The sequence below is a fragment of the Phyllobates terribilis genome, unplaced genomic scaffold (genome assembly GCF_046119375.1).
Source record: "Phyllobates terribilis strain yellow unplaced genomic scaffold, ASM4611937v1 Scaffold_5__5_contigs__length_657084704, whole genome shotgun sequence".
In the NCBI taxonomy this organism is placed as follows: domain Eukaryota; kingdom Metazoa; phylum Chordata; class Amphibia; order Anura; family Dendrobatidae; genus Phyllobates; species Phyllobates terribilis.
The window spans coordinates 470,741,869-470,769,053 of NW_027362765.1; the positions used below are offsets into that span (position 1 = coordinate 470,741,869).

At 43.8% G+C, this 27,185-nt stretch overlaps 1 protein-coding gene across 6 annotated transcripts in view; it reads left to right on the top strand.

The window, feature by feature from the left end:
• FAM13C (family with sequence similarity 13 member C) overlaps window positions 1-27,185 on the top strand; it is a 503,775-nt gene that overhangs the window by 142,535 nt on the left and 334,055 nt on the right. For all 6 annotated transcript variants that reach the window (XM_073685472.1, XM_073685469.1, XM_073685466.1 and 3 more), the window contains exon 6: window positions 23,986-24,086. In XM_073685472.1, the coding sequence (XP_073541573.1) occupies window positions 23,986-24,086 (101 nt within the window). The remainder of the gene's footprint in view (window positions 1-23,985; window positions 24,087-27,185) is intronic.

Sequence of the window (27,185 nt, forward strand, 5' to 3'; positions counted from 1 at the left end):
AGCTGAGGAGGATATCCCCAGGGTTATGGGCGACCCCCATGGGGAACAGAGGGAGCGCCTCAGCATCGTGGACTGGAGCAGAGGGTATCACATTAGTTTCAGATGGGTGCTCTGGGACTGCGGGCTTTTCCACCCGTGCTGGCGACTGGTAATAAGCACCGGACGGATCTAGTAGTGGATATAGGCCGGATTGGGGTTTCCCGGGCCTCCCACAACAAGTACAAGGTGTAGTAAGATGGCCGTTGGAGGGAGGAGTTGGAGTGGGAGTGGGATTGCTCTTGGAGGCAGGCTGGGCATCGTGCCATGGGCGGCCCGCCCCACAGACACAGCAGAACTTCTCCCAGGGCGGGTTCTGCTCTCAGCACATACGACACGTCCATCCTTCCGATGATTTGGCGTCGGCACCATTATAGGGTGGTGGCTGAGGGCTCGGTGTAGTGACAGGCATCAACGGGGCTACGGCCAATTTAGGGTCACATAACAAATCACATTCTGCAGCTTTCATGTATCCGAACAAAGGCTCAGCATTCTCTGTTCCCCCCTGCACCATCTACTTCTTTCCAGCCCTCAACCTTTAACTCATTCGCTACTCTAAGATGTGCCTGAGTCTGGTGCAGGAGTCCTTTATCACTCAACTTCCCCTTTTTTTTTTTTTTGTAACGCATTCCTTCTACACTGGAGGCTGAAGTCTGCCCGTACTGGGTAGTCTTATCATTTAATACAGATTCCTAACATTCTTAACAGCCTCCTTGCTTTCCCGTGACTCTAGTAGCTGGATAACTCCCACAGCACCATCCGGCAACTTGCCAGGTCTTTCAGATTTGAACATACGCAACATTTTCTTATAGAATACAATGATCTGTCGCGACTCAGATCACTGGTGCAGCCGACAGGTCGCCACCGGTCAGTGTAGAGCACACCTCAATACACTGGTGAGATAGAGAGACACCTCAATCTATCCCCTTCCCTAACCTTGAATGGCGACTTTACAGTGCGACTCACCACGGCACCCTGATTACAGGTCACCACCCGTCAGTGTAGAGCACACCTCAATACACTGATGAGATAGAGAGACGCCTCAATCTATCTCCTTTCCTAACCTTGACTTTACAGCAGTCTCTGTGGTAGACGAAGAGCACTCCTCAATTCGTCACAGATTCTTTCTCACTTACACTACAATTCAGGGACGGCTTGGAATCGACTATCAGTCACGGGAGGCAGCTATCTAAGAAAAGTACAGTGACCGGGGGAGGAGGAGGTGGTGTGCACACGAGCACGCGCAGGCATGCGACGTCACTCGGTCTCACAGTTGCTGGTACGGGACGTGGCGCGGGACGCCTGAGGTCTCACCACTCGACCGGTCACCCACCCAGATCCAACCTGATAATCCCACAGGAACCGCTGCGGCTGACACACAGGCAAGTGAGACATATAAAATACATCTCGACTTGCCATGTTCGATGGAGGTTGATCAGGCCTCAAATTCAGCCACCGCGGTCACCACCAGGGAAGTCAGCAATATGGGTCCGGGAGGGCGGCGTACCGCTAGCCACGTCCCACGTTGGGCGCCATTTGTCGGGGTCATAGCGACATTCCACTCGTCCTCCAGTCACTCCAAATTAAGGCTATGAGCATGGGTCAACCATTCAAAGAATGAGTCAGACAACAAGCTGGTTCAAACTCAGAGCATGCTCAGAAGGCTACTGGCAAGCCACGATCTCAGCAATGTTCCGTTTTTATTTCCGCATGCACAAACTTAAATACCCTGCCCCGAACAACCCCTTTCCCCTCTCCATTACGTAGTGTAAGTCATAAATGTCTAGTATCCGGCCACTCCTGATTGGTCCACGTCTCCTTAACTCAGTCTCTGGGCAGACAACAATCAGTTGATGTTTTGGTTTCGTTTCTCTGAAACAGGTGCTGGCTGATACCGGCGCCATCTTAGCATAAGTTTCGATCTAAGTAACACGTAGCAAGGAAAGCTTATTGTTATAAGACACAAAATGATGGTTAGTACATAAGCAAAGCGTATAAAAGTATAAAAGTAGAGAAATATATATTCTTTCTTACCCTGACAGTCCTATGGCACTGTGGGTCCACGAACCACTTGCACCACCTGCGTTAGTGATAATACTATAGTAAAAAGTTTTTGGTGAGATCCTATTCAATGATATCTCCATCCAACTTTCGGAGACATGTAGAGAAAAATGCTCTACCAACTAAATGCACAAACATATTTTCTGATTTGTGCCTATTTTGTTTAGAAACACATCCATAATTTTTCTGGGACTATGCTGATCGCGCACTGTGGGAAGAAGGAAGCACAAATTAATCTACGACTGCAAAATTCACTGTTCACTGACAAAGGTTACAGTATGCTGAAAGTTTAGATTAATAAAGCCAAAAACAACACAGCAAAGCAAGAGACAGAGCTGAGCCAGATATGAAAAGTTATAAATAGTCTTTAATATAGTTTGGGATAATACAGTGACACATCGTCATCAACTGTCTCTAAATTACACAAGCAATTTTGCTTGGGATATGACCCAACTAGAAAGAGCAGATCCTATACACAAAAGCCAGGCAAACAGTCAAGTTAAAAAAAGTATAAAATAAATTTTATTGAGATCATATACGTACAAAACAAGGTTAAAATGTGTTACACAGTGAGAAGGCAATACTTACAACAGGAGGAGATACAGTATAAATTGTCAATATACACAATGGAGCTCAATAAAAGTATAAATAGGCCACCATACAAGTACGGATACTAATAATGATCAAACGTGTTGGTGAAAATAGCATATTATCATATGCTGAAAGTTAATAGAACTCACAAGAAGAAAGTGTTAATAAGATACAAAAACAACTGGTATCCAATTGTATCCAATTTATGTAATAATTGTAACCAACCCATAAAGTCTCCTGCTGAAATGACGTCCATCCTGCTGTGCGTTTTGGTCCAATGCCATTGTCTAGGGGTGGTGTCACAGCAGCAGGGACCTCTTAAATTCTTTCTGAAGAATCAACTGAAAAGATGCAATCAGTGGAAGTGAGTAATATATAAAGCGGCATACCTATCACAACTAATGCAGTAGGATTAAAGACAAGTCAGGCCAATCTTCAAGGATGTGTCACCAGACATGTGATGTCTGATCGGAGTCATGCACCATATGGGATAACAAGTGGTCAAAAGTTCAATCATATGACAACACCAGGCGCTGGTCAAGATGTACCCAACGATGCGCTCTGTCGCCCCAATCCCGTGTATGCACACGGACAGTGTAAAGAAAATAAATTGAACCAATGGGAGGAGCAATAAAGAAGGGTAACGGCCATCCAAATACAGATATACTGTAGAACAACTCAATATGAAAAATAAACATATACTGTATATGAAGTACGGTACATTATATAGAGAGAGAATGCATAACCAAATGATAACTGCAAGAATAATGAACTTATGAATGAATTATTGACATAATTATAATTAACCCCTTAGTGACCAGTCCGAATTTTTCAAATCTGACCAGTGTCACTTTATGTGACAATAACTCTGGAATCTTCAACATATCCCACTGATTGCGAGATGGTATTTTCGTGACACATTATATTTTATGATAATGGTACATTTTGATCGATGTTTTGCGTTTATTTATAAATATTATCAGAAATTTTATAAAAATGTCTATATATTTTCAAACTTTGAATAATTATCCCTTTAACAGCTTCATGACTAACGACATATATTTACGTCATCAGCCTTGTCCCTGCCTTGTGAGCCTGCATCTTTCCACCGCACGTGATGGCTGATTCAAGTGCCTCTAACAGCCACGGGTGGATCTGAGATCGCAGCTTCAAGGATGTGACCTGTAGGAGTCAAGTGAAAAGGAGCAAAACTAAGAGTCTCATGTAGACCTGATGGTAGTAGAGCTCTAAGGATCCAAATCTATTTGCTCTCGAGACAACTAATATTTCTTCCATGCCCTGATGGATATAATGAATGCCTCATACTCATTGCAGTTATTATGTAGATCAAAGTGTCTAAGGAGACGGAAATGATCGACTTCTACCTCCTCCTACACAGACCACATATTTCTTGTTACCAGTGAAATCTGTGACCTGCTTGCTCCCCATTGTTGCAAGCCACACAGTTCCCATATAGGTATATTGACATTTAGGGTCATGTCATGTGTACCAAATGTAAACTTGTCTTTAGGAGACTGACAATGGTTTTGTGACCAAATAATCCTTGAGATTTCTTGCTTGATGCGCAGTTATACTCAGATAGGGTGGGGGGATAGTTACGTCTTTAAGACTACAGTGGTGGCCAAAAGTATTGGCACCCCTGCAATTCTGACAGATAATACTCAGTTTCTTCCTGAAAATGATTGCAATCACAAATTCTTTGGTATTATTATCTTCATTTAATTTGTCTTCAATGAAAAAACACAAAAAGAATTGTCCTAAAGCCAAATTGGATATAATTCCACACCAAACCTAAAAAAGGGGGTGGACAAAAGTATTGGCACTGTTTGAAAAATCATGTGATGCTTCTCTAATTCGTGTAATTAACAGCACCTGTAACTTACCTGTGGCACCTAACAGGTGTTGGCAATAACTAAATCACACTTGCAGCCAGTTAACATGGATTAAAGTTGACTCAACCTCTGTCCTGTGTCCTTGTGTGTACCACATTGAGCATGGAGAAAAGAAAGAAGACCAAAGAACTGTCTGAGGACTTGAGAAACCAAATTGTGAGGAAGCATGAGCAATCTCAAGGCTACAAGTCCATCTCCAAAGACCTGAATGTTCCTGTGTCTTCGGTGCGCAGTGTCATCAAGAAGTTTAAAGCCCATGGCACTGTGGCTAACCTCCCTAGATGTGGACGGAAAAGAAAAATTGACGAGAGATTTCAACGCAAGATTGTGCGGATGGTGGATAAAGAACCTTGATTAACATCCAAACAAGTTCAAGCTGACCTGCAGTCCGAGGGTACAACAGTGTCAACCCGTACTATCCGTCGGCATCTGAATGAAAAGGGACTGTATGGTAGGATCCCCAGGAAGACCCCACTTCTTACCCCGAGACATAAAAAAGCCAGGCTAGAGTTTGCCAAAACTTACCTGAGTAAGCCTAAAACGTTTTGGAAGAATGTTCTCTGGTCAGATGAGACAAAAGTAGAGCTTTTTGGGAAAAAACATCAACATAGAGTGTACAGGTAAAAAAAAGAGGCATTCAAAGAAAAGAACACGGTCCCTACTGTCAAACATGGCGGAGGTTCCCTGATGTTTTGGGGTTGCTTTGCTGCCTCTGGCACTGGACTGCTTGACCGTGTGCATGGCATTATGAAGTCTGAAGACTACCAACAAATTTTGCAGTATAATGTAGGGCCCAGTGTGAGAAAGCTGGGTCTCCCTCAGAGGTCATGGGTCTTCCAGCAGGACAATGACCCAAAACACACTTCCAAAAGCACTATAAAATGGTTTGAAAGAAAGCACTGGAGACTTCTACGGTGGCCAGCAATGAGTCCAGACCTAAATCCCATAGAACACCTGTGGAGAGATCTCAAAATGGCAGTTTGGAGAAGGCACCCTTCAAATATCAGGGACCTGGAGCAGTTTGCCAAAGAAGAATGGTCTACAATTCCAGCAGAGCATTGTAAGAAACTCATTGATGGTTACCGGAAGCGGTTGTTCGCAGTTATTTTGGCTAAAGGTTGTGCAACCAAGTATTAGGCTGAGGGTGCCAATACTTTTGTCTGGCCCATTTTTGGAGTTTTGTGTGAAATGATCAATGATTTGATGTTTGCTTCATTCTCTTTTGTGTTTTTTCCTTGCAAGGCAATTAAATGAAGATAATAATACCAAAGAATTTGTGATTGCAATCATTTTCAGGAAGAAACTGAGTATTATCTGACAGAATTGCAGGGGTGCCAATACTTTTGGCCACCACTGTATATGCACCAGTCAGATCAGCCAGGACTTTTTGATAGAATGTTTCATCATATTGCAATGTAAATGATATTGAGTAATGAGTCACACCTTCATATTTAGTGGTTATTGATTGCACAAATGAAGTAATTGGATACAATTAGGCTATGTGCCCACGATGCAGATTTGAAGCAGAAATTTCCTGAGCATTTCTGCATCTCCTTGGCAGAAAAAACGCATGCGGATTTTACATGCATTTTTTCAGCATTTTTACATGCGTTTATGCATGCGGTTTTTTCAAGCGTTTTTCCAAGCAATTTTGAGCATCACTTGGAAAAGGGCTTGACAAGTTGTTCACACAATATAAATCCATGCAACGGGCATGGATTTATATTGTGTGACCAACTTAGAGGAAATTTCTACTTCAAATGCTGCATCTAAAGTAAAAAAAAGAATTAAAACGTTAAAAGAAATAAAAAACCTTATATTCACCTCTCCGGCGGCCCCCGGTCTCCTCTCGGCCGCGTCCTCTCTTTTCGGAGTCCCGAGGTGTACTGGAAGGACTTGCGGTGACGTCATTTAGTCAGCTGATGGTCACCTTGCATCCCCAGCTGCTTCACAGAAGTTTATAATATTGAGCCGTAAAAATAAAATTTTCACATTTTTCCCACAAAAAATGTTTTTCATTCCCTAATTTTGTATTATCATAAGGGTAACAGGATAAATTGCACCATGAAATTTGTTGTACAATTTCTCCTGAGTACGCCGATACCCCATATGTGGGGGAAAACCACTGATTTGGTGTACGGCAGGGTTCGGAAGAGAAAGGAGCGCTACGTTGGCTGGGATAGGCAGCAGACACCATGTCGCATTTGAAGAGTCGCTGACATGCCGAAACAGCAGAAACCCCCACAAGTGACCGCATTTTGTAAACTACATCTCTCAAGGAATTCATCTAGGGAAGTAGTGAATATTTTTTAATATTTAAATTTATACCATTGGGCAGTGAAAAAAGCATAATTATATTTTTACCACAAAAAAATGTTTTACCCTCAGATTTTACATTTTCACACAGGGCAATGGGTAAAAATGGTGCCGAAATGTGTCACACAATTTCTTCTAAAAGTGGCAATACCCCATATGTGGCTGTATCGTACCGCTCAGCCGTACGGCGAGATCTGGGGGGGACAGAGTGCTATTTGACAATTGGAGAACAAATTATTGTAGAATAGGCATTTGGATTTGGGAGCACAAAATTTTCTGAATTTCTTTTGGGGGGCAAGGGCCATTTCGCTTTTCCAGAGCCTTTCTGCTACCAGTAACTTGGAAGTCCCTTATATTTTTAACAGATGACGGACCTGAGTGGGGACTAGCTTTTTTTGAGGACTGAGTTGAAGCTTTTATTGGGAACATTTTACGTAACATTTATCCGGCGCTCTAGGCTAAGCACTTACATCGGGGTTTCCATCTAAATTTCCAAGTGATGTAATTCAGATGAAACCCCTGCGGGATCCATTCACTGTAATGAGGCAGCAGAGTTACTCTGGACTCCGTCTGGCCTCTGTTTAGCGGTGTCCTTTTTTTCAGAAGTGCACTTTTATGCACGCCTAAAACAAATGACACCGTGGGATCACAGACCAGACGGCATCCACAGTGGCCTATATCTGCCTCATTACAGGTAATCTTCCGTCATGGGTTCCGGCTGAATCACATATTTCAGAGATTTACACGGAAACTCTGGTGCAAGCGCTCAGCGCAGAGCGCAGGATAAATGTGAGCAGAGCCTTACTGCGATCTTTGGGAGACATAATAAACAAATCAGTAGCAGGTGAAGAATTGGTTTTATTTATTTTTTACGCCTTTCATCGTGCGGTATAAGTGATGAGATTACTTTATTCTTCGGGTCGGTGCGATTACAGAGATACTAGATTTATATCGGGTTTTTATGACTGACAGCTGTCACACACTAAAAGACGCTTTTTTTTGCAAAATCTAGTTTTTGCATCACCATATTTTGAGAGCTATAATTTTTCCATATTTCGGCCGACAGAGTCATGTGACAGCTTGTTTTTTGCGGGACGAGTTGACATTTTTATTGGTACCATTTTTGGGTACGTGACATTTTTTGATCGCTTTCTATTCCGTTTTTTGTGAGGTAAAATTAACAAAAACAAACAATTCAGGAATTGTTTTTTGAGGGTTTTTTTTGTGCCGTTCTGCGTGTGGTAAAAGTGATCAGGCAGCTTTATTCTTCGGGTCAATACGTTTACAGCGATACTACACTTACTGTATATTTTTTTATGTTTTGGCGCTTTTACACAATAAAACAATTTTATAGAAAAAAATATTTTTTTTGCATTGCTTTATTCTGAGCACTATAACTTTTTTATTTTTCGGCTGATGGAGCTGTATGGCGGCTTTTTTTTTGCGGAACAAGATGACATTTTCAGTGGTACCATTTTTATTTCTATTTTGTTTTTTGATCGCATTTTTTTCCACTTTTTGTTTGGCGATATGATGAAAAAGCATATTTTTTTGCTCCGTTTTTTATTTATTTTTATTACGGTGTGCACAGAAGGAGTTAATTAGTGTGACAGTTTTATATCTTGGGTTGTATCGGACGCGGTGATACCAAATATGTGTACTTTTTTTGGTTTTGTAAAAATATACGGATTTATTGGTTTAATATTTTATTTATTTATTTTTATTTATTTAGTGATTTTTTTTTTTAACAGTTTAAAAACTTTTTTTTTACTTTTTTTTACATTTTTACTTAGTCCCTGTATGGGACATTAATTTTTATTTTTCTGATCACTGATCTCATGTAATGTAATAGACATGTATTACATTACATGAGATCTTCGCTGACTGTTTCACAGTCAGTCTCCTGCCTGGCTTCAGCTGCAGGCTGAGCCAGGCAGGACACCATATATGGCAGATCTGGAGGCGGTCATGTGACCTCCAGCTGCCATAGCAACCCCAGGTCCTGGAAGCTATCAGGGGTCGTCGGAGAGGTAAGTAAGACGACCCCCTCTCCTCCTCCTATCTTCTATATGCCGCGATCACTATAGATCGCGGCATATAGAACATAGCAAAGGGTTAACATCACTGGGACCTGATCCAATCAGGTCCCGATGATGTCCCCTGTCAGAGCTAACGCTCTGCACCAGAATCGCAGCGCTTGCAGGACCCTGGGGGTCCTGAGCGCTGCGAGACCACCCACCATTTTTAAACGTCGGCGCTGCACAGAGCCCAGCAAGCGCCGACGTTTATCTACAGTGGGCAGTCGGGAACCGGTTAAAATGGCCGGTCAGTATGGATTCAATCGTCTGAAAAGGGTGTGAAGATGAGGCATGAAGCAATATATTCACAGAGGTTTCTTTCTGAAAAACTTTGGCTTGTAGCCTGCCACTGGGATCACGCTTGATTGAAACGTGAAAAAATCCATCTGGTTGAATTGGTATTTGTTAGTCATATATTTAAATCATGATTGAGAAAGGTAATAAAGAATTCCAACTCAGCACTGGCTCCAAGTGGAAATATTGCAGTTTCATAACACTGAACAACAGTGCAAGATAATTCCACTTTCTTTAAGATTAATTTCTTGCTATCAAAAGATCAGTTCCCAAGCTTATTAAAAGGAACCTGACACGTTGTACATGTAGTCCTATCTGTGGGAAGCATGTTGTAGAGTAGAAGAAGCTGAGCCCATAGATGTAATGTTTTATAGGAAAATATTCAGTATAACTTGTACTTTATTTATTTTAATTTCTGCTCTTTCCATGCTTATGAGTCCAGTGGGTGGGACTACTCACAGATTAACAGGACACACACAGTTACATGCCAACAATTGTGCAGATTCCCCCTTAAAGGGGTTGCCTGGCCTTAGACTACAAGTCTGCAGACATTCTGTGTGACTCTTTGTGACTGCAGACTTGTGAAACCACACGCTGTAAGGATTCCCTGGTGCCGGCGCCGGTAGTGGATGGCCATGTAATTGCAAGTATGCGATTTGCATATATCCGGCCACATTCCGACTAGACTGTGTCCAGCACTTCCATTGAGCGAGGCCACGCTCATCTAGTTGGCATGTGACCGCATGAACACAAATCACATTATTGCAGTTACGCACCCACGGCTCACAGCGTCAGAGAGTCCTCATAGCGCAAAGTGTGCGCAATGTGAGGATTCACAAGTCTCCAGTCACATAGAGACAAAGAAAATGACGGCACTTCCACTACAAAAACTAGGTGTGAACAGGTGCTTACTAAGAGCAGCTACCTCCATATATAATGAACAAATAAAGTAGCACACTGTAACACTGAGTATATAGATATGAAATATGAATAGCATAACTGCTGTAGAAAATAGAAATAAATGAAAAAAAATTTAGAACATTTTTTTAGCGCATGTAAATATGAAGTATGGAAAATGAATAGCATTACTGCTGTAAATAAATGAGAAATCTTAGCGCATAAATTGGCCAATTCATGTGTACCTGACAGCCGCGGTAAGGCGTTTCTCGATGTCAGGACCTATCAATGTGAATACCTCTCTAAGAGACCTCCGTCTGCTTATGTGTGGGAAAGACAGATCCTGATGCATTTAAAACCACCTGCGGCATGGGGGTGGGGGTGGAGTGCTCAGTCAACGCTGAATCTAGTAACAAAGAAAATGACGGCACTTCCACTACAAAAACTAGGTGTGAACAGGTGCTTACTAAGAGCAGCTACCTCCATATATAATGAACAAATAAAGTAGCACACTGTAACACTGAGTATATAGATATGAAATATGAATAGCATAACTGCTGCAGAAAATAGAAATAAATGAAAAAAATTTTAGAAAAAATTTTTAGCGCATGTAAATATGAAGTATGGAAAATGAATAGCATTACTGCTGTAAATAAATGAGAAATCTTAGCGCATAAATTGGCCAATTCATGTGTACCTGACAGCCGCGGTAAGGCGTTTCTCCAGTCACATAGAGAGACTGCAGATGACCAGCCCAGGGGATGGGGATGACTCGGTGCCCGGGCCTTTGCCTGGCCTTTGGGGATGTCGCGGTGGTCGGCTCCCGGGCCCGTACCCTGGGGTCAGCTTTTAAAAGGGGATTGTATACTGGGATAATGGGTTTCTTAGTTTTATGAAAGTTCGTGACGCCACCTGTGGCTTCTGGTGAGAATCACCAGCACTGCTCAGTCCACTGAGGCTGGTGATAAGGCAGCTCGATGGTATAGCTCCCCACAGGTGGAGCTAGGCCTCAGGGCAGCGTACAGAAAGGGGAATGCAGGACAGACGAGACCCAGCCAGGTCAAAGCAAGAACGGGGACGGACACAGTAGTCACTTCAGTACCTTTTACTGATGGAAATTCAGGCACGTCCTGGAGCACTGTAGGGTGAAGGGTGCATATCAGGATCCTCCCCAATGAGCGGGTGTAGGGCCTCCTGTTTCTTGCCTCTGCGTAGTAAGTTTCTGACCTGCCTGGAGCTAGGCCTAACTTTGTCTCTGTCCTGCGCTGGCTGACCTTGTGGAAGGGCCTTTTCTTTTCCTCAGCTTGCGGGGTCTATGTGTCTCCCGGCTCTGTTACGTATCAGTACTTTAGCGATCCTGGGACCTGTAGTTCTCCAGGGATTCCGGTTATGCCTTACTGGGTCGTAGAGATCCCGGTAAGCTCGGACCCGGTGTCCGTTAAATTCTTCGGGGTGAGCTGATTAAGCTCCTCTGCCCCCACTGCTACTAACTTTCCACTCGCCTTTGGCCTACTCGGGCCCTCACTAGGCTATACACACTAACGGCAGCTTGCCGCAGTTCACCGATCTTATGGCGCCGGCACACCTAAAGCTCTAACTGAGCTCCCTGAATCTAGCTAGCAGGAGCCTCGTGCTCCACTACTGAACTATTAGACGAGTTCTCTAAACTAGACTGAGCTCCTCTGCAGACTAACCTCTCTCAAGCTTCTCTACTGCAGGAACTCTTCAGAGGAACTGAACTGCCTGACTCCACCTTCCCTATTTATATGCCTAACGGGCTCCCTCTGCTGGTCTGAGGTGGAAGGTGGAGATGTGTGAATGTTTATGGGGGCCTCTTGTGGAGGAATCCATCAATGCAGTCTTCCAGGATCTGTGATACCAAGCGCAGCTGGGCGTCACACAGACTTGTAGCGTAAGGCGGACAAGCCCTTTAACACCCAACCCCCTCCCTCACAGGTTATCAAAATTCTTCAGCCAGTTGCATGGTTTGCTGATAAGTATGTAAAAATGTTTATTATAATTAGTGTGGTGGAATAGATGGCTCTATCAGCTGCTTATCCCCCAGTGGAACAGAGGATCAGGCATAATATTTTCCAACAGTAGATGTTATATTGGGACAGGTAAGAGGCTTCCATGCAAATGTCACCATAGAAGATGGTTAGTTTGGCCGGCATTTATCTAAACAGCTGCAGTACATATTTCTGTGAAAGAGAAGTTGTACGTTTTAACAAAAATGATCAGAATTTTAATATACCTTTTCTAGCTTCATTATCCCCAAGTCCTACTTTCACTCTTCAACAGTTAATAACTTTAACACATTTCATTCAATTAATTTTGCGAATTTAGTCATCTCATTTTCATATATAAATCACATGATAATTCATTTTAACTTGCCATCTTAATTGATATTCTAACTACTATTCACAGAAAGTTAGCTAAAAATCTAATTTCTTCAGAGCTGGGAACCTGGAAAATAATAAGCTCAGTTCACACTCTGTTAGAAGAATCCTTTCTCAATTTGATATATTTTAACTATGAATCGAAGCAAATCCTAACAGAATAAAGAATAAATGGGTATTTCCAAAATTGGAAGTTATACCCTGTCCATAGGATAGGAGATAACTTACTGATTGCTGGGGGTCTGACCACTGGGCCCCCAAATGACTGTATGAACAGGACTCTATAGAGGTGTGCAGGAATGAGGAGGAGGTGCACAGGCTCTGCTTCATTCATCCATTGTCTATGGGACTGCCATAAATAGCTGCGTGCTGGGGCTTTTTCCATCAGTCCAATAGACAGTGAATGAGGCTGAGAGCAAGTATGAGCTCTGACATCTCATTCAAGATGGGGTTCCACAGAGCTCAGTTCTTGGGATTCAGAGCATCATTCTTAGGATCTCTGTGGGTCTTCTATCTAGCTGCCAGGTGCCACTGACTGGGACGCTGGACTTGAGTCCCGCGAATCGATCCACTCAACTCTACTATATACTCTTATAAATTAAGAAAAGAAGCAAAAAAAAAACAGCAAAATCTACGATGATCTCATAAATAAGCCTATGCTGGTGGCTAGTGGGCCAGACAGCCCGATTTTTGTTTGGCCATGACCCTTAATCCAGTATCATTTTTCTTCCCTGAAGACAGCCATGTATAAGTTAAGACAAAACTTTTCTTTAAACAGTGGCGACCGATTTCCCTGATCATTTATTTTTTTATCAACAGTGAAGGTGGCAACCACTCACACATTATAATAGAAAGGTAATATTAAATGGTAGTCATTCAGATGAATTCCCATGCACGCAATGCATAATCTGCTCTAGGTCCGCCCGTGTAGCACATAGAGGGGGTTTCAAGTAGGTGACCTACTTAAATTATCCAACATGGCCCAAAGAGGAACTGTCATGGATAGTGAAACTACAAAATGTAGGAAAAGAGACCCTGATTCCAGCAATGTGTCACTTAGTTTACTGGGTGCAGCAGTTGTAACACAATTAGATTTTTTAGATGTAGCAGAGCTCAGAAAGCTGACGCCCCTTATTAGCAGATTTCTGTGAACATTGTATATTGATAGTAAGCTGCTAATCAGTGCTGAGAGCGGGGTTGGACCAGGAGGCAGGTGAGATGTAGTCCAGCAGTGATAATCTCCTGCTGATAAAACTCTCATTGTATTGAGACAACAGTACACAGCCTAATAAGTGACACATCACTGAAATCAGTATCTCAGCCCCGACCTCATGCTGCCCTCAGATTAAATAGAAAAAAACCCGCTGACAGATTGGCAATAATATAACGTCAACAGTACATTCATTAAGGGTCTCTTAATATTTGTTAGTGCCTGGCAATATAGAAGTTTTAGAAAAGTTTTGCTTGACCTCAAATATGCTGCCGACAACTGAAGACATTCACAGCTCTAGGGTTTTTCTAAAATTATAAATATGCATCTGTAAAAGCGGAGCGGAAAAATGAATTTATGATAAATGTGTGTAATACCTAAAGGAAAGGCGAGGAGATAAGTGATGGTCAGATAAAGAGGTCAGAACAAAAGGCCAAGCTCGTGAAATAAAGCTGCACAGTTTAGGAGAGATACATGAAGCAGTAGCTCAATTAAGTGGAAATATTTATAAAGAAATTCAGTCATAACTTTTTAATATGTAACAATGATGCAGTAAATCTCCAGGTAAAACAAATATTCTCTTGTATTCAATACAGAGTCTTTTAGATTCCTCATTTGTTCTTTTTCTAAACAGTGGTTGTAAGAAGCACAGAAGAGAGGGTTCTTTTAATCTCTCTATTTTAAGTAATAAAACAATAATAATTCTACTTTCTCATTTCTAAAGCCGCACTCATTAGACTTTTATATACAGTAAATACCACTTTGTACCCATCATGAGTATTATTTAACGCATCAAGATCAAACATTGACTCACCATTGCCAGCAATCTTAACTTTAGGTATCAATTCAATATCCTAAAAATTTGTGTACACAGTTCCTAAGCAGACTTATGTGTCTGTCTCTATAGTCACAGACTACAAGGAAACCCTGTGTAGTCTGATCTTGCCACCTACTTACTTATCCATGTACTTAGGATTTTTCTTCTAGCACTCTAAACTTTCAGTGCACAACGCTATCTCAGTGCCCCGTAGTTCTTTCTGTTCAGAAACCTGGTGGAGATCATTCATAGAAAGCGGTCAGTGGGGTTAGGCATTAGTGGGGTTAGTCTGCAGCTCAAGGATACTGAGGAATCCACAAAATATTTGCTGCATTGAAAGTATTCCATCCTCACAAACTTTGCATCTGATAAAGGACACATAAGATTTATTATCACTGTCCTAAATGTAAACAGTTTTAAGCTAGACAGGCAGACTGTGCCAGACTTATCAGAGTAGTTTATGCTTTGTTATAGATTTGGTGCATATTGCTAGACATGCTAGACATTTTTCCTTACTCCAATCCTTAGTTGGATTATCTTCAATCAATATGTATGTTGTGCAATTCAGATCAATTCAAGACTTCTCAAAGTGACACTTTTCAAAACTGTCCGGTGAGAGTGAATCTAAAACTATAATAAATCTAGAAAAGGCATGTAAGACAGTTTCTTGGGGCACAAATTAATGTAGAGACTTATTTTGCTGTGAAAATCTTCCCAAATGTTTTTTTTCTACTATTTTTTTGCATAGAGATAATATACCGATTACGGTACCTTCATGGTTAGAGGCTACTAAAAGAAAAATCCTGTATCTTCCTTCTATCTACCATTTCAGTTATTGTCTATAGATGAAGTCCCCAACCTTGGGCTTGAGAGCCACAAGAGACGTGCGGGACCATTATGTATGTGTGGCGCCCCTGAGGGTTCAGTCGCCATAGAGTTACTGCACCTCACCCAGAGGTGTGGTGTCTCCTTCTCTCAGGTAAGGAGGGAGTGCTGCCCGGAACCCCAACACCTGCATCCAACACTACACTACTCCAGGCCGGCTGGAAGGGCAATGTGTGTTCCTGCTGAGCCCTGACCCTGGCTGGAGTTGGGGGAACCCAGAGGTAGGGGGAATCACTAGTGGGTGTGGATGGAGGAAGTAGTTAGGGGGAGCACTTTGGTAGGAGAATAAATAGGGAAGCCATCTTAGGGTGGCAGAGTAGCAGTTGGAGAACAGTCAGGGAGCAGCGTCTCAGTAGGAGCTCTGCTCCACAAGTAGGGCCTAGTGTCAGAGGCCCAGGAGGGGAGCAGGGAGTAGGCTCCGTTCTGTTGAAGGGATCCTAGGGGGTACAGTGAGTGCAGGACGGCACCCGTACGCCCCGCATCTGTCAGAAGACAGAGGGATCGTAGGCCGCAGGAAGCGGACCGGCCCCTGGCCCAGTCGTGTACTTCAAGTCCCGGCTGGAAAAACCGGAGGCTTCTGGCTTATATAGTCAGTTGCCGAAGCCTCATTCTAATCCCCTGAGGGTCAAGCAGGTCTGTGAACTCCGATGGACAGGAGGGACTTCAGAGTACCCGAGCAGGATTGAGAGTCGGAAGCGCAGGGCAGGCATTTCTAAGCCTTCACAAGTAGAAATGAATATAGCCGGCACCTCCCTCTCAGACACATCAGGTATACATACACCCAGGCCAGGAAGCTAATTACCAGAGGGAGGTAGATGCTAGGTCCTAGAGACAGCCTCTCATCTAAGTAGATGTCTGTGATGCCAAACGTAGAGATCTCCTGCAACTAACTGCAGGGCGACTGTCACCTATGATACCCTGTGACACCAGGGAAGCAAAACTCTGCAGAACACAGTGGTTTTAAATTGCTGCAGAGTCCGGCCGTGCCTCTCTATAACCAGGTGGAGACCCTCCAAAACAGGAGGATGTTGCAGTGCTGGAAGTGTTGCACAAGGCAGCTCACCGAGATGGTCTGACACTGGGAGGAGCATAGCTGTGCATGTGTGTCACCCCAGGCCTGGATGCCACAAATATTAAAGGCTGTGTCTAAGAGCAGGAGGGAAGTTCCCTGGTTAGGGACAATTAGCATACAGCACCTCCTGTCCCAGGCCAATAGGGGGAGCTGGCTGCCCCTATAAAAGCTGGAAATGGGGGCAGGGTTAGAGAGAACTGGACGACCTAGCTCAGGACTGAGACTAGTCCCAGAGAAGGAGGGACAGTTCAGCTGTAGCCGAGGAGTCTGTGAGGCAGAGGAGAAACGGCAAGCCAGGGACAGAAGCGACGAGAGCCGGTCCTGGCTGAGAGAATCACACCACCGGACATTGGGGTCCGAGGCTGTCAGGGTTGTAAGCCCAGCAGCAGAGAACCAACCCGCGAAGGATTTCAGGTCCCTTGGCCTAAGAAGCCTGGAGGCTCCGCCACACAGAGGGACCAGTACAGCGAGGAGAAAGCAAACAGGTACCCAAGGCCCGAGTCGCAAGCCATACAGGCGAGAAGTACACGGCCAGCTCAGGGACGTGGGCTATTACACCACGAAGAGGGGGATAGTCAGGAAGAGCATAGAGAGAACGGTAGGCCTACACACTCACCCTGACCAGTGGGGCTCACCCGAATGCTCTCAGACACCCAGGCCCATCCCTAACCGGTACTCCTGTTGGGTCAGTAATAACATCTGCAATAAAGACCCAGAACTGTTTGAAACGGGCTCTGAACTCTTACTATTGCAGCCAGCACTATCACCCCCAGCATCCACCTACTCTGCCCTGAGGCTACACTCTTCCCGTGGGGAGTTATCCTATCCCTGTGCTGCACACCAACACCAGCCTCAGCGGTCTGCCTTGCAGCAGCGGTTATCCCTGACCGCAATCCACGGGTGGCGTAGTCGGACATTCAAAACACTGATAAATAAACTGCCACAATTTGGTCTGACCACCCTGAGCCACGGGATCGGGTTGCCACTACTACCCCCAGCATCGTACAGAAGCCCGGTTCTGGGTACCCCACGGCACAGGGGGCGAGTTACATGCAGTAAGTAAGACGATGCTTACAAACTGTGTGTGTCACCAGCATGACAACCAGTAGATGCCAACAAGATGTTAAAAAAGGGAGAAAAAAATAAATGGGTCCAAGTGGTAACATCTTTATGCAGAGATGACTGGTGGAGCCTCATCCAAATCTTTCCATGTAGCTAACATCTATGTGTTACACCCGTGAAACTATTTTTCTGTATATGCAGATAAGTCTTTGCTTGAAGCTTCTGCAATGTGGACCTGCCTTTGCAGGGAGTATGTGCATTTCCTAGATTGCAGCTAGTAAAGTTCTAAGCTCATTTCAGTAGCGTTAACACAGACTACTTGGGCAATTTGCCATTTTGAACTGAAATAAACAGATACACTAATAAAAGTCATCTTGTTACTGTGAGTCCTCAACCAGAGATATCCACACGTCTATCTTGGGCCGGAATGCAATCTGGTTATGTACATGTGAGCGTTCTCTAATCTGCAAACTCAGACCTAACGCTTGTTATATTGCCCTGCTGTTTCAAAGATATCCAGCAAACAGCTCAAAATATTCACATAAATTATACTTTATTAATTAGATGTCTAATTTTTCTGTATTAATAAATTAATAATATTACTAGATAGAGATAAGCAAATATATTTGAGTGGAACTGAATTCTACTCAACTATTAAGAAAATCTTCATTCGCCAAGGTGTCGGTCACAGACTCCATTATGTTGAACTGCAATGAGCCATCAAAGATTAAAAAATAAAAAAAAATCCTGATACTCACCATTCTGCTCACCTCTCTGTCCCCTCTGCTCTTCACCTTTACCCATCTGGTCCTCTTTGCATCTTCTTAACACCGCCATCAGCGCTGAATTTTCGGGCCTCTACACGCTAGGCTGGAACTGATGAGGTCTGGTACGTTTCTGTGAAGTCACGGCGCATGTCATGATGTTGTGACCTTATGCATGCTTGCACGGAAAACTATTCTAAAGGGGCCGCAGGGGTGAGCGGAAAGGTGAGTGAGTACTTTTTTATTTTTTACATCTTATGTTTGTTATGCTCTGGGGTCTGGAAACACCCTACAGCACAATAAGGGACATAGTATAGCTTATGGATGTTCAAAGTCATGTTTTTGAGAGTAATTATTTCCAAGATTGTGTACTGCTGTATTGTGGGAGCATAAAATACATTATGGAGACTTATCAAAACGAGTTTTTAATTTATTATGCATTTCTTATATAGCGCTATCTTATTCCACTTTATTACTTACATTATCATCACTGTCCCCATTGGGACTCACAATCTACATTCCCTATCAGTGTGTCTTTGGAGTGTGGGAGGAAACCGGAGACCCCGGAGGAAACCTACGCAAACACGGAGAGAACATACAAACACCTAGCTCCTTGTGATTAAATTATTATTCATGCCAATAATAAAATCATTACCGCCAGCAAATCGTCCTGTGTAAATTGATATGCTGCTGATATAGATGATTTTCTATGCACATAGAATGATTACATTGACGATTGTACTGGATGCATAGAATTCTAGTCATCTGTTCTAAACAGGTTATTAAACGACTACTGACTACTGACAAGCTTGCAATAGACGATCAATGTGTGGTTAGTGTAAATACACTTCTACAGTGCCCATTACTAAAGCATTTGAGAAGTATGGTGGTCTTTCTTTAATGGGAATGTGTTATTAGAAAATTGATCACCAAGCTAGCACTTGCCTACTTTGGACACATCATACAAAGAGAGCAATCACTGGAGAAATAAACCATGGTAGGAAGAATAGACGGAACAAGACGAAGAGGAAGACCAGCAACCCGATGGCTTGATACAATCAAGGTAACGGCGGAGAAGGACCTATCTAGGCTTGCACAAGATCGATCTTCCTACAGAGCGACCATTCATCAAGTTGCTATGGCTCGAAATCGAGCGGAAGGTCGTTAAAAATAATTAATAATAGTTATTAGAAAATTGCCTAATGCTTAAATTAATTTTGTTTTGTTTTGGGATTTTTTTTCATAATGCTATTCATGTAAAAAAATATCTTGAAATCCTGCAGTTTTCATTTTAACTACTAAACGCAAAAAAAATTCGGCTAACACTTCCTGTTCTGTACAAATCACTTTGTAGCAGTGTTCCCAGTATCATCACAGGATGAATTTTTTAAAACTTTATTTAGGAAACAATGTTTATTAATTTTTTTTCTCATGCTAAGTTTTAATATTGACAAATAAAGGATCAGCAATCCTTGTCGTATAAAATTACAAAATCTTCATTATTTATAAATCCATTGAAAACGTACAAATAGAAGGTGGTTCACATGATAATGACTGATGCATGTCCAGTGGACGTGTCCCACGTAGTCATAGAATATATCTTTAACATAGCCAAAATAAAAGCTGGAGCAGTTATTTTGTTGAAAAACATAATGGAAATGATGAATTAAAAGACTTACTAGGTTACCCAGAAGAGGCAACTGGCAGAAACAACCTTTATTAAAAGAAGTATATTGGATATTAGAATAAGATACTCAACAGCTAAACAGAATTAATTTTAATAGTGATTTAAAATGTACTGGCTAAAGTGAGACTGTACAGATATATAGTTTGTAATAATAATTACTAATGATAATTATTAGGTATTCACATCTGATTGGTTCTTTTTCTTTTAAATGCACTCCCATCATTTTTCTATTCAGACTATGACTATGATACTTTTGTCAGAATCGCATTAGTTGTTGTTTTCAAGTGAACCAAATTCTGTCTGTACCTTTTTAATGGATTTCTGAATATTTTTGCACTTTTATTCTACAAGGATGTGCCGCTCCTTTAAGCATGAACATCCTTGCCCAATCAGCGCTGCATGTTATTTGCTCCATCTGCAATTTCCGTCACACAGGTAATTTGCAATTGGGTTTTAAACCTCCGTATTGCACCAGTTGTTTCACATTACTGATAGTTACAGGAAATAATAATCATTGATCTTTTATTGTTCGTTCATTTATTTAGATTGCAGAGGTTGCTTTAGAGCTTGTTAATTGTTTAGATTTCAGATTATTTTTCCACTTACTACCTGTTTTATACTTACAGTTACATCAAGATCCTCAATCGTGCCTTTAACAACCCTTTTGTTGCCCTTTCTTATTTAAATAGAGAACATATATGTAACTTTCATGTATGCACTTGATAAAAGAGCTGATAAGGTGCTGAGCTGAAATGCGTTGTGTGAATACATACAATGTAAAGTCAAAGATTACTTGTCATTAATGAATCATCCCTCTTGCCGAGTAGCAGGGCCCTACAAGGGAGTTGTGTTTTTTTCTTCTTCAGATGTTCTTCACAAAGAACAAAAAGTTACTGTAGCTAGTCTCCACATAAGGACTTAGAGAGTTGGTGAGGATTTTTTTTTTACAATATTTTTGTAGGTTTCAAAGCTCACTTTATCTGATACAGAGCTCCAAATAATCCCAAGCCAGAATTTAATGATAATTTTCTGTCCGCGTGTGGCTACCATTAATGGAACCTTACTCCCAGGGGCGGACATACCATGGGTGCAACCTGTGCAGTCGCAGAGGGGCCCAGGTGATAAGGGGTCAACCTCCAAAGCTGAAAAGAGATTATGTCCAAGACACATTATACTGTCCTTGCACAGGGGCCCTCATCTGTGTCCACCCCTGATTACTCCACATTAATTCATGCAGTTACCATTGAACTTAGTACTAGCTATATGGCTCTATATGCAATGAACTTCCCCCAGCGCCATCCGCAGGAATAAATCTATTAAAAGGATTTAAAGGTAATTTTAAGAAATACTGAACTCTGACTTCTTATGTGCCCACGATGCAGAAATGAAGCAGAAAATTTCTGCAGCGTTTCTGCATCTCCCTGGCAGAAAAAACGCCTGCAGATTGTGCATGCGTTTTTCCTGCAGTATACATGCGGATTCACATGCGGATTCACATGCGTTAACGCATGCGTTTCCGCATGTGGACTGACAAGCACTTTCCAGGCGATATCATCACTTGGAAAGTGCTTGACAACTAGGTCACACTATATAAATCCATGCAAACGGCATGGATTTATATAGTGTGACCGTAAAAATAAAAAAATAAAGCTATACTTACCTCCGATGCCCCACCGCGTGTGCTGTCGCGCTCGTCCTGGCTTCTTCGTGGTTGCCGGGTTCTCGCGAGACAGGCTGCGGTCACATGACCGCGACGTCATCTCAGGTCCTGGAAGGAGAAGCGCTGCCAGCCCGCGAGAAGGTGAATATAAACTTTTATTATTTTATTCCTTTTTTTTTACAGGTACAATGGTACCCAGGTCTGGATGAGAGTCTTCTCTCCTCCAGACTTGGGTACCATCCGCACATTGAAACGCATATAATCCGCGTGTACAAATGTACAGACATGGATTCTATGCGTCTCAATGCAAGTCAATGGCGGCTCTTCCGCTGCGCTTCCGCAAAATTAATGAACATACTGCGGATTTATGAGCGCTGCAGAAAAGCTGTGGAAAAATTGGCAGCATGTGCATTGACATTGCGGAATGCCATTGGGGACCATGGGGTGCGGATTACCAAGCGTTTTTGATGCGTTTCTGACGCGCCCCCTGGGCCTGTGTTGTGCAGGGGAGTACCCGGAGCCGGATCGCTGGGGGTTGTAGTCTCAGTGTGGCGGTGACCCGGTCCGTGCCCATGGCGGTCAAACCAGTGGCAGTCTATTTGTATTGTAATTGTCCGACTACGCCACCCGTGGATTGCGGTCAGTGGGGACCGCCGCTGCGCTGCAGACCGCTGAGGCTGATGTAATTTGCGCAGCTGAGTATGGAATAACTCCCCACGGGAGAAGTATTGCCTCAGGGCAGCTAGTGTGGATGCTGAGAGTGATGGTGTGAGTGTCCCAGTACTGATGGTGCTGGTGCGGCGATAAAACACAGAGACTTGTAATTGCAGTTTCCAAAGCTTTACTCACGGTTGTTATTCTGGTCACTTGTGCACATGAGGGACCGCCTGAGCCGTGCTGCGTTCACCAGGCAAGGGACTCGACCAACTCCCAGGCAATTCCAGAGCGTGGCACAGGGCTCCCTTCCTTTCCTTTCTCTGGCCGTCCCCACCAGTGACCCACCTTTGTCCAGCTCCCTCGGACCTTCTCTGGGCACGCTGATCTCTGCGTCCCTGATCCTATATGGTATGCCTTCCTGGTGGATGTAGTGAGGGGTCGCACCAAGATGTGGTAACAACCTCCGGTCTTTGGCTGAGGAATCTGTTGCCTCCACCAATTTGGGTTCCGGTACCCTGTTCTGCCAACCCTTCACCCTCTATCTCCTGGGCATATGGGGTTTCTTCTGTCCTCGTGTCTCTGGGCCTTTCTCTGTGTTCCTTGCTTCCTTTCTCCTCTGTTCCAGTTCCTTTCTTACTTTCCTTTCCGTTCCTTCTCCTCTCTCTTTCTGCTGTTTCTGGCCTCCACTCCAGGCCTGCCTCTGGAGCTGGGCCCAGACTGAGCCACAGCTCCCTGTCAGCCCTCTCTGGCTGAGCTCCTGTCTTCTTCTCCTCCTCTCTGAACTGGCTCCTGTCCTAAGATGGTGCCCACCTTATATACCTCCTTCTATGTGTGAGCCCAGGTGACTTGCAACCAATGGGCTCCTACCTATGCCCAGAGACCCACCCCTATCTGCTCCTACACCACTGGGTGTGCTTCCCCTCCCCACTCCAGTCAGGGACAGATGCTGTCGTGCCTGCACTTCTATCTTGTGGGAGCACCGTTGAGCTGTCCCTCGGAAATGGGGTGTGTGTGGTGCATGCAGCTACTGAGTCCTGGTCCACACTCCATCCTTACCCGGGAGTGGAATATCACACCTCTGGCAGAGGTGCAATACCCCTGTAGCAGCCGAGCCCTCGGGGTGCTACATTTCCGCTGCGGAAATTCCGCAGCGGAAACGCATGAAAAACGCATCGTGGGCACGCAGCCTAAAGAAGTACGATGTGAGGTATGGCTATGGACTTACCAAACTACTTGGGTCCTCAGCTAGTGCTCGATTAGGTGGTCATGGCCTTCCACCTGTATTACCATTCCTCTATCACTTGATACTTGCGTATTGAACTTACTGAAATCCCTCTTTTTATCTCAGAAGTGCAATCTAAAACTAAAATGTTAGAATGATTTTTCACATTTCTATCTATGGTATGGATAATTCAATCATCGCATATACCGTATTTATGGATGCTAAGCTATGACTACATAAACGTAAAAAAGTCAGTAAAATCTTTAAAAAATATTGTAAAAAAAAAAAAAGTTGTGTTGATAAGGTTTTGTTAGAATTTTTATTTTCTATATGATACAGAAGCTTTTATTTTTATTGTACGTAGGAAGTACGAGTGAAGAAAGATAGCCGTCAGAAAATATTACATTCTGATGACAGCGCTGCAAATCTGAAATCTCCCACAAACTCATCACAAGCCGAGCTCTGGTAAGTGCGCATATACTCCAGAGATTTTTGAACGGCATTTTAAAGCAGATTTACTTTATAACAACTCACATGGAATTTTTTTATGTGAAAGTAGTCTCAGAATCATTTTCTTCAGTGAATGTGTTACATACATGGGATATTATTTTTTTCACTGAAGGATTAGTTGCTTCTCTGTCATCCCTCAGTCCTTTTACTAAAGGGTATCAGCTCTCCCAGTGGTGTAACTTGCAGTGCGGGGGCCACAGTGCAAAATCTCTAACAGGGCCCCCAACTGTCACAGATCTTTAATAGTACTGATCTTGTCATATGGGCCAAAAGGACCTTTTGAGGCCTGCATTCACTTTAGTTATGCCCCTGAGCTCTCCCATGTACAGTCCTGACTTCTTGTTGAGCTGTGGATGGGCTTGTGCTCATATACTGCAGCTAATCTGAACTAGGAGAACTGCAATGAAATTATGGGAGAGAAATAGAGCAACTTCTGGGTCATAAAACCTGAGGTGGTTTTCTCACTACCAAGAAATAGAGAAATTGTGATGCTGAGTCGCTTCTCACGGACAAGCCATGAGTTGGGATAGTCAAGGAGTCTTAGGTCAAAAGCCAGGAGGGTATGTCATAAACAGTGGGAAGAGGCAAAAGCGTATTTAGGTAATGGTCCGAGGTAAAAACACCAGGAGGATAGCAGATAAGAGCAAAAGCATTAGACAAAAGAATTTTCAGAATGAGGGCCAAGGTCAGGCAGCGATAGATCAATAAGCAAGACACTAGGCAAAGGTAAAATAAACCACACAGAACTGAAGCTATGGATAGCAGCTATCTGGGACTGCCATGTAAGGTCAGTTAAATAGATGAGCAGGGAACAGGGAGTATTTGGCGAGAGCTCAGCACCTTTCAGTCTCAGATTGTACTGCCGAGCTGTCAATAAAAACACAGACAGCTCAGCATGGCCCTGCACCAGACTGAGCAACTGAGCTGTCAATCACTGCACAGACAGCTCAGCACGCCCCTGCACCAGACTGAGCAACTGAGCTGTCAATTACTGCACAGACAGCTCAGCATGCCCCTATACCAGACTGGAAGACTGGGCTGTCAATCACTGCACAGACAGCTCAGCACGCCCCTGCACCAGACTTAGCAACTGAGCTGTCAATCACTGCACAGACAGCTCAGCACGCCCCTGCACCAGACTGAGCAACTGAGCTGTCAATCACTGGACAGACAGCTCAGCACGACCCTGCAATAGACTGGACGAGTGAGCTGTCAATCACTGCACAGACAGCTCAGTATGCCCCTGCACCAGACTGGAAGACTGAGCTGTCAATCACTGCACAGACAGCTCAGCACGCCCCTGCAATAGACTGGATGAGTGAGCTGTCAATCACTGCACAGACAGCTCAGTATGCCCCTGCACCAGACTGGAAGACTGAGCTGTCAATCACTGCACAGACAGCTCAGTATGCCCCTGCACCAGACTGGAGGACTGAGCTGCCAATCACTGCACAGACAGCTCAGCATGACCCTGCAATAGACTGGATGAGTGAGCTGTCAATCACTGCACAGACAGCTCAGTATGCCCCTGCACCAGACTGGAAGACTGAGCTGTCAATCACTGCACAGACAGCTCAGTATGCCCCTGCACCAGACTGGATGAGTGAGCTGTCAATCACTGCACAGACAGCTCAGTGCGCCCCTGCACCAGACTGGAAGACTGAGCTGTTAATCACTGCACAGACAGCTCAGCATGCCCCTGCACCAGACTGGAAGACTGAGCTGTCAATCACTGTATCCTAAGACACACTGAGGGGTGGAACCATTTCTGCAATGAACCTGAAGTCAACAGAACACAAGTAAAAAGAACACATTGAACAATAAAAAAATAAAAATGGCAGCTAAAATTGTTCTTTTACACCAAGGTACCTGCTTTTATCTCACTTCTTACATATCTGCTTTCTTCAGCCTATACAATATTACACGGCTTCTCATTCTCTTTAGGTACCGTCACACTAAGCGACGCTACAGTGATCCCGACAACGATACGACCTGACACGGATCGTTGCTGCGTCGCTATATGGTCGCTGGTGAGCTGTCAAACAGTCAGATCTTCCCAACGACGCAGCAACGATCCGGCGACCGGTAGCGACCTGTATAACAATGTCGGCGGTCGTTGGGACCCTGTCACATAGCAGCTACTCTGACGATTCAGATCTCGATGAGGGACGACTTCTCAGTTCTGAGTCACCAACGAGGTCGTTGGTAAGGTGTCAAAGGCTATGTGCCCACGATGCAGAAATGAAGCAGAAAATTTCTGCAGCATTTCTGCATCTCCCTGGCAGAAAAAATGCATGCAGATTGTGCATGCGTTTTTCCTGCAGAATACATGCGGATCCACATGCGGATTCACATGCGTTTCCGCATGCAGATTGACAAGCGCTTTCCAGGCGATAGCATCACTTGGAAAGTGCTTGACAACTAGGTCACACTGTATAAATCCATGCAAACAGCAAACAGCATGGATTTATACAGTGTGAACCGTAAAAATGAAAACAAATAAAGCTATACTCACCCCCGAGGCCCCGGTGTGTGCAGCAGCGCTCGTTCCTGTCTGGTTCCTGGATGCCGGCATATCACGAGACAGAGCGGTGAAGGGCCTGCGGTCACATGACTGTGACGTCACCACAGGTCCTCAAGCGATGCCGGCATTCAGAGAGAAGCCGCCGGACAGGTGAATATAAACTTTATTTGTTATTTTATTCTTTTTTTACAGGTACAATGGTACCCAGGTCTGGATGAGAGTCTCCTCTCCTCCAGAACTGAGTACCATCCGCACATAGAGACGCATAGAAGCCGCTTGTACAAATGTACAGTCGCGGTTTCTATGCGTCTCAATGCAAGTCAATGGCGGGAGTTCCGCTGCGCTTCCGCAAAATTAAATGACATGCTGCGGATTTTTGTACGCAGCATAAACGCTGCGGAAAAATCCGCAGCATGTGCATAGAACATGCGGAATCCCCTTGGGGACCATGGGGTGCGGATTACTTAGCGTTTCACAAGCGTTTATGCTGCGGAAATTCCGCAGCATAAACGCTTGAAAAACGCTACGTG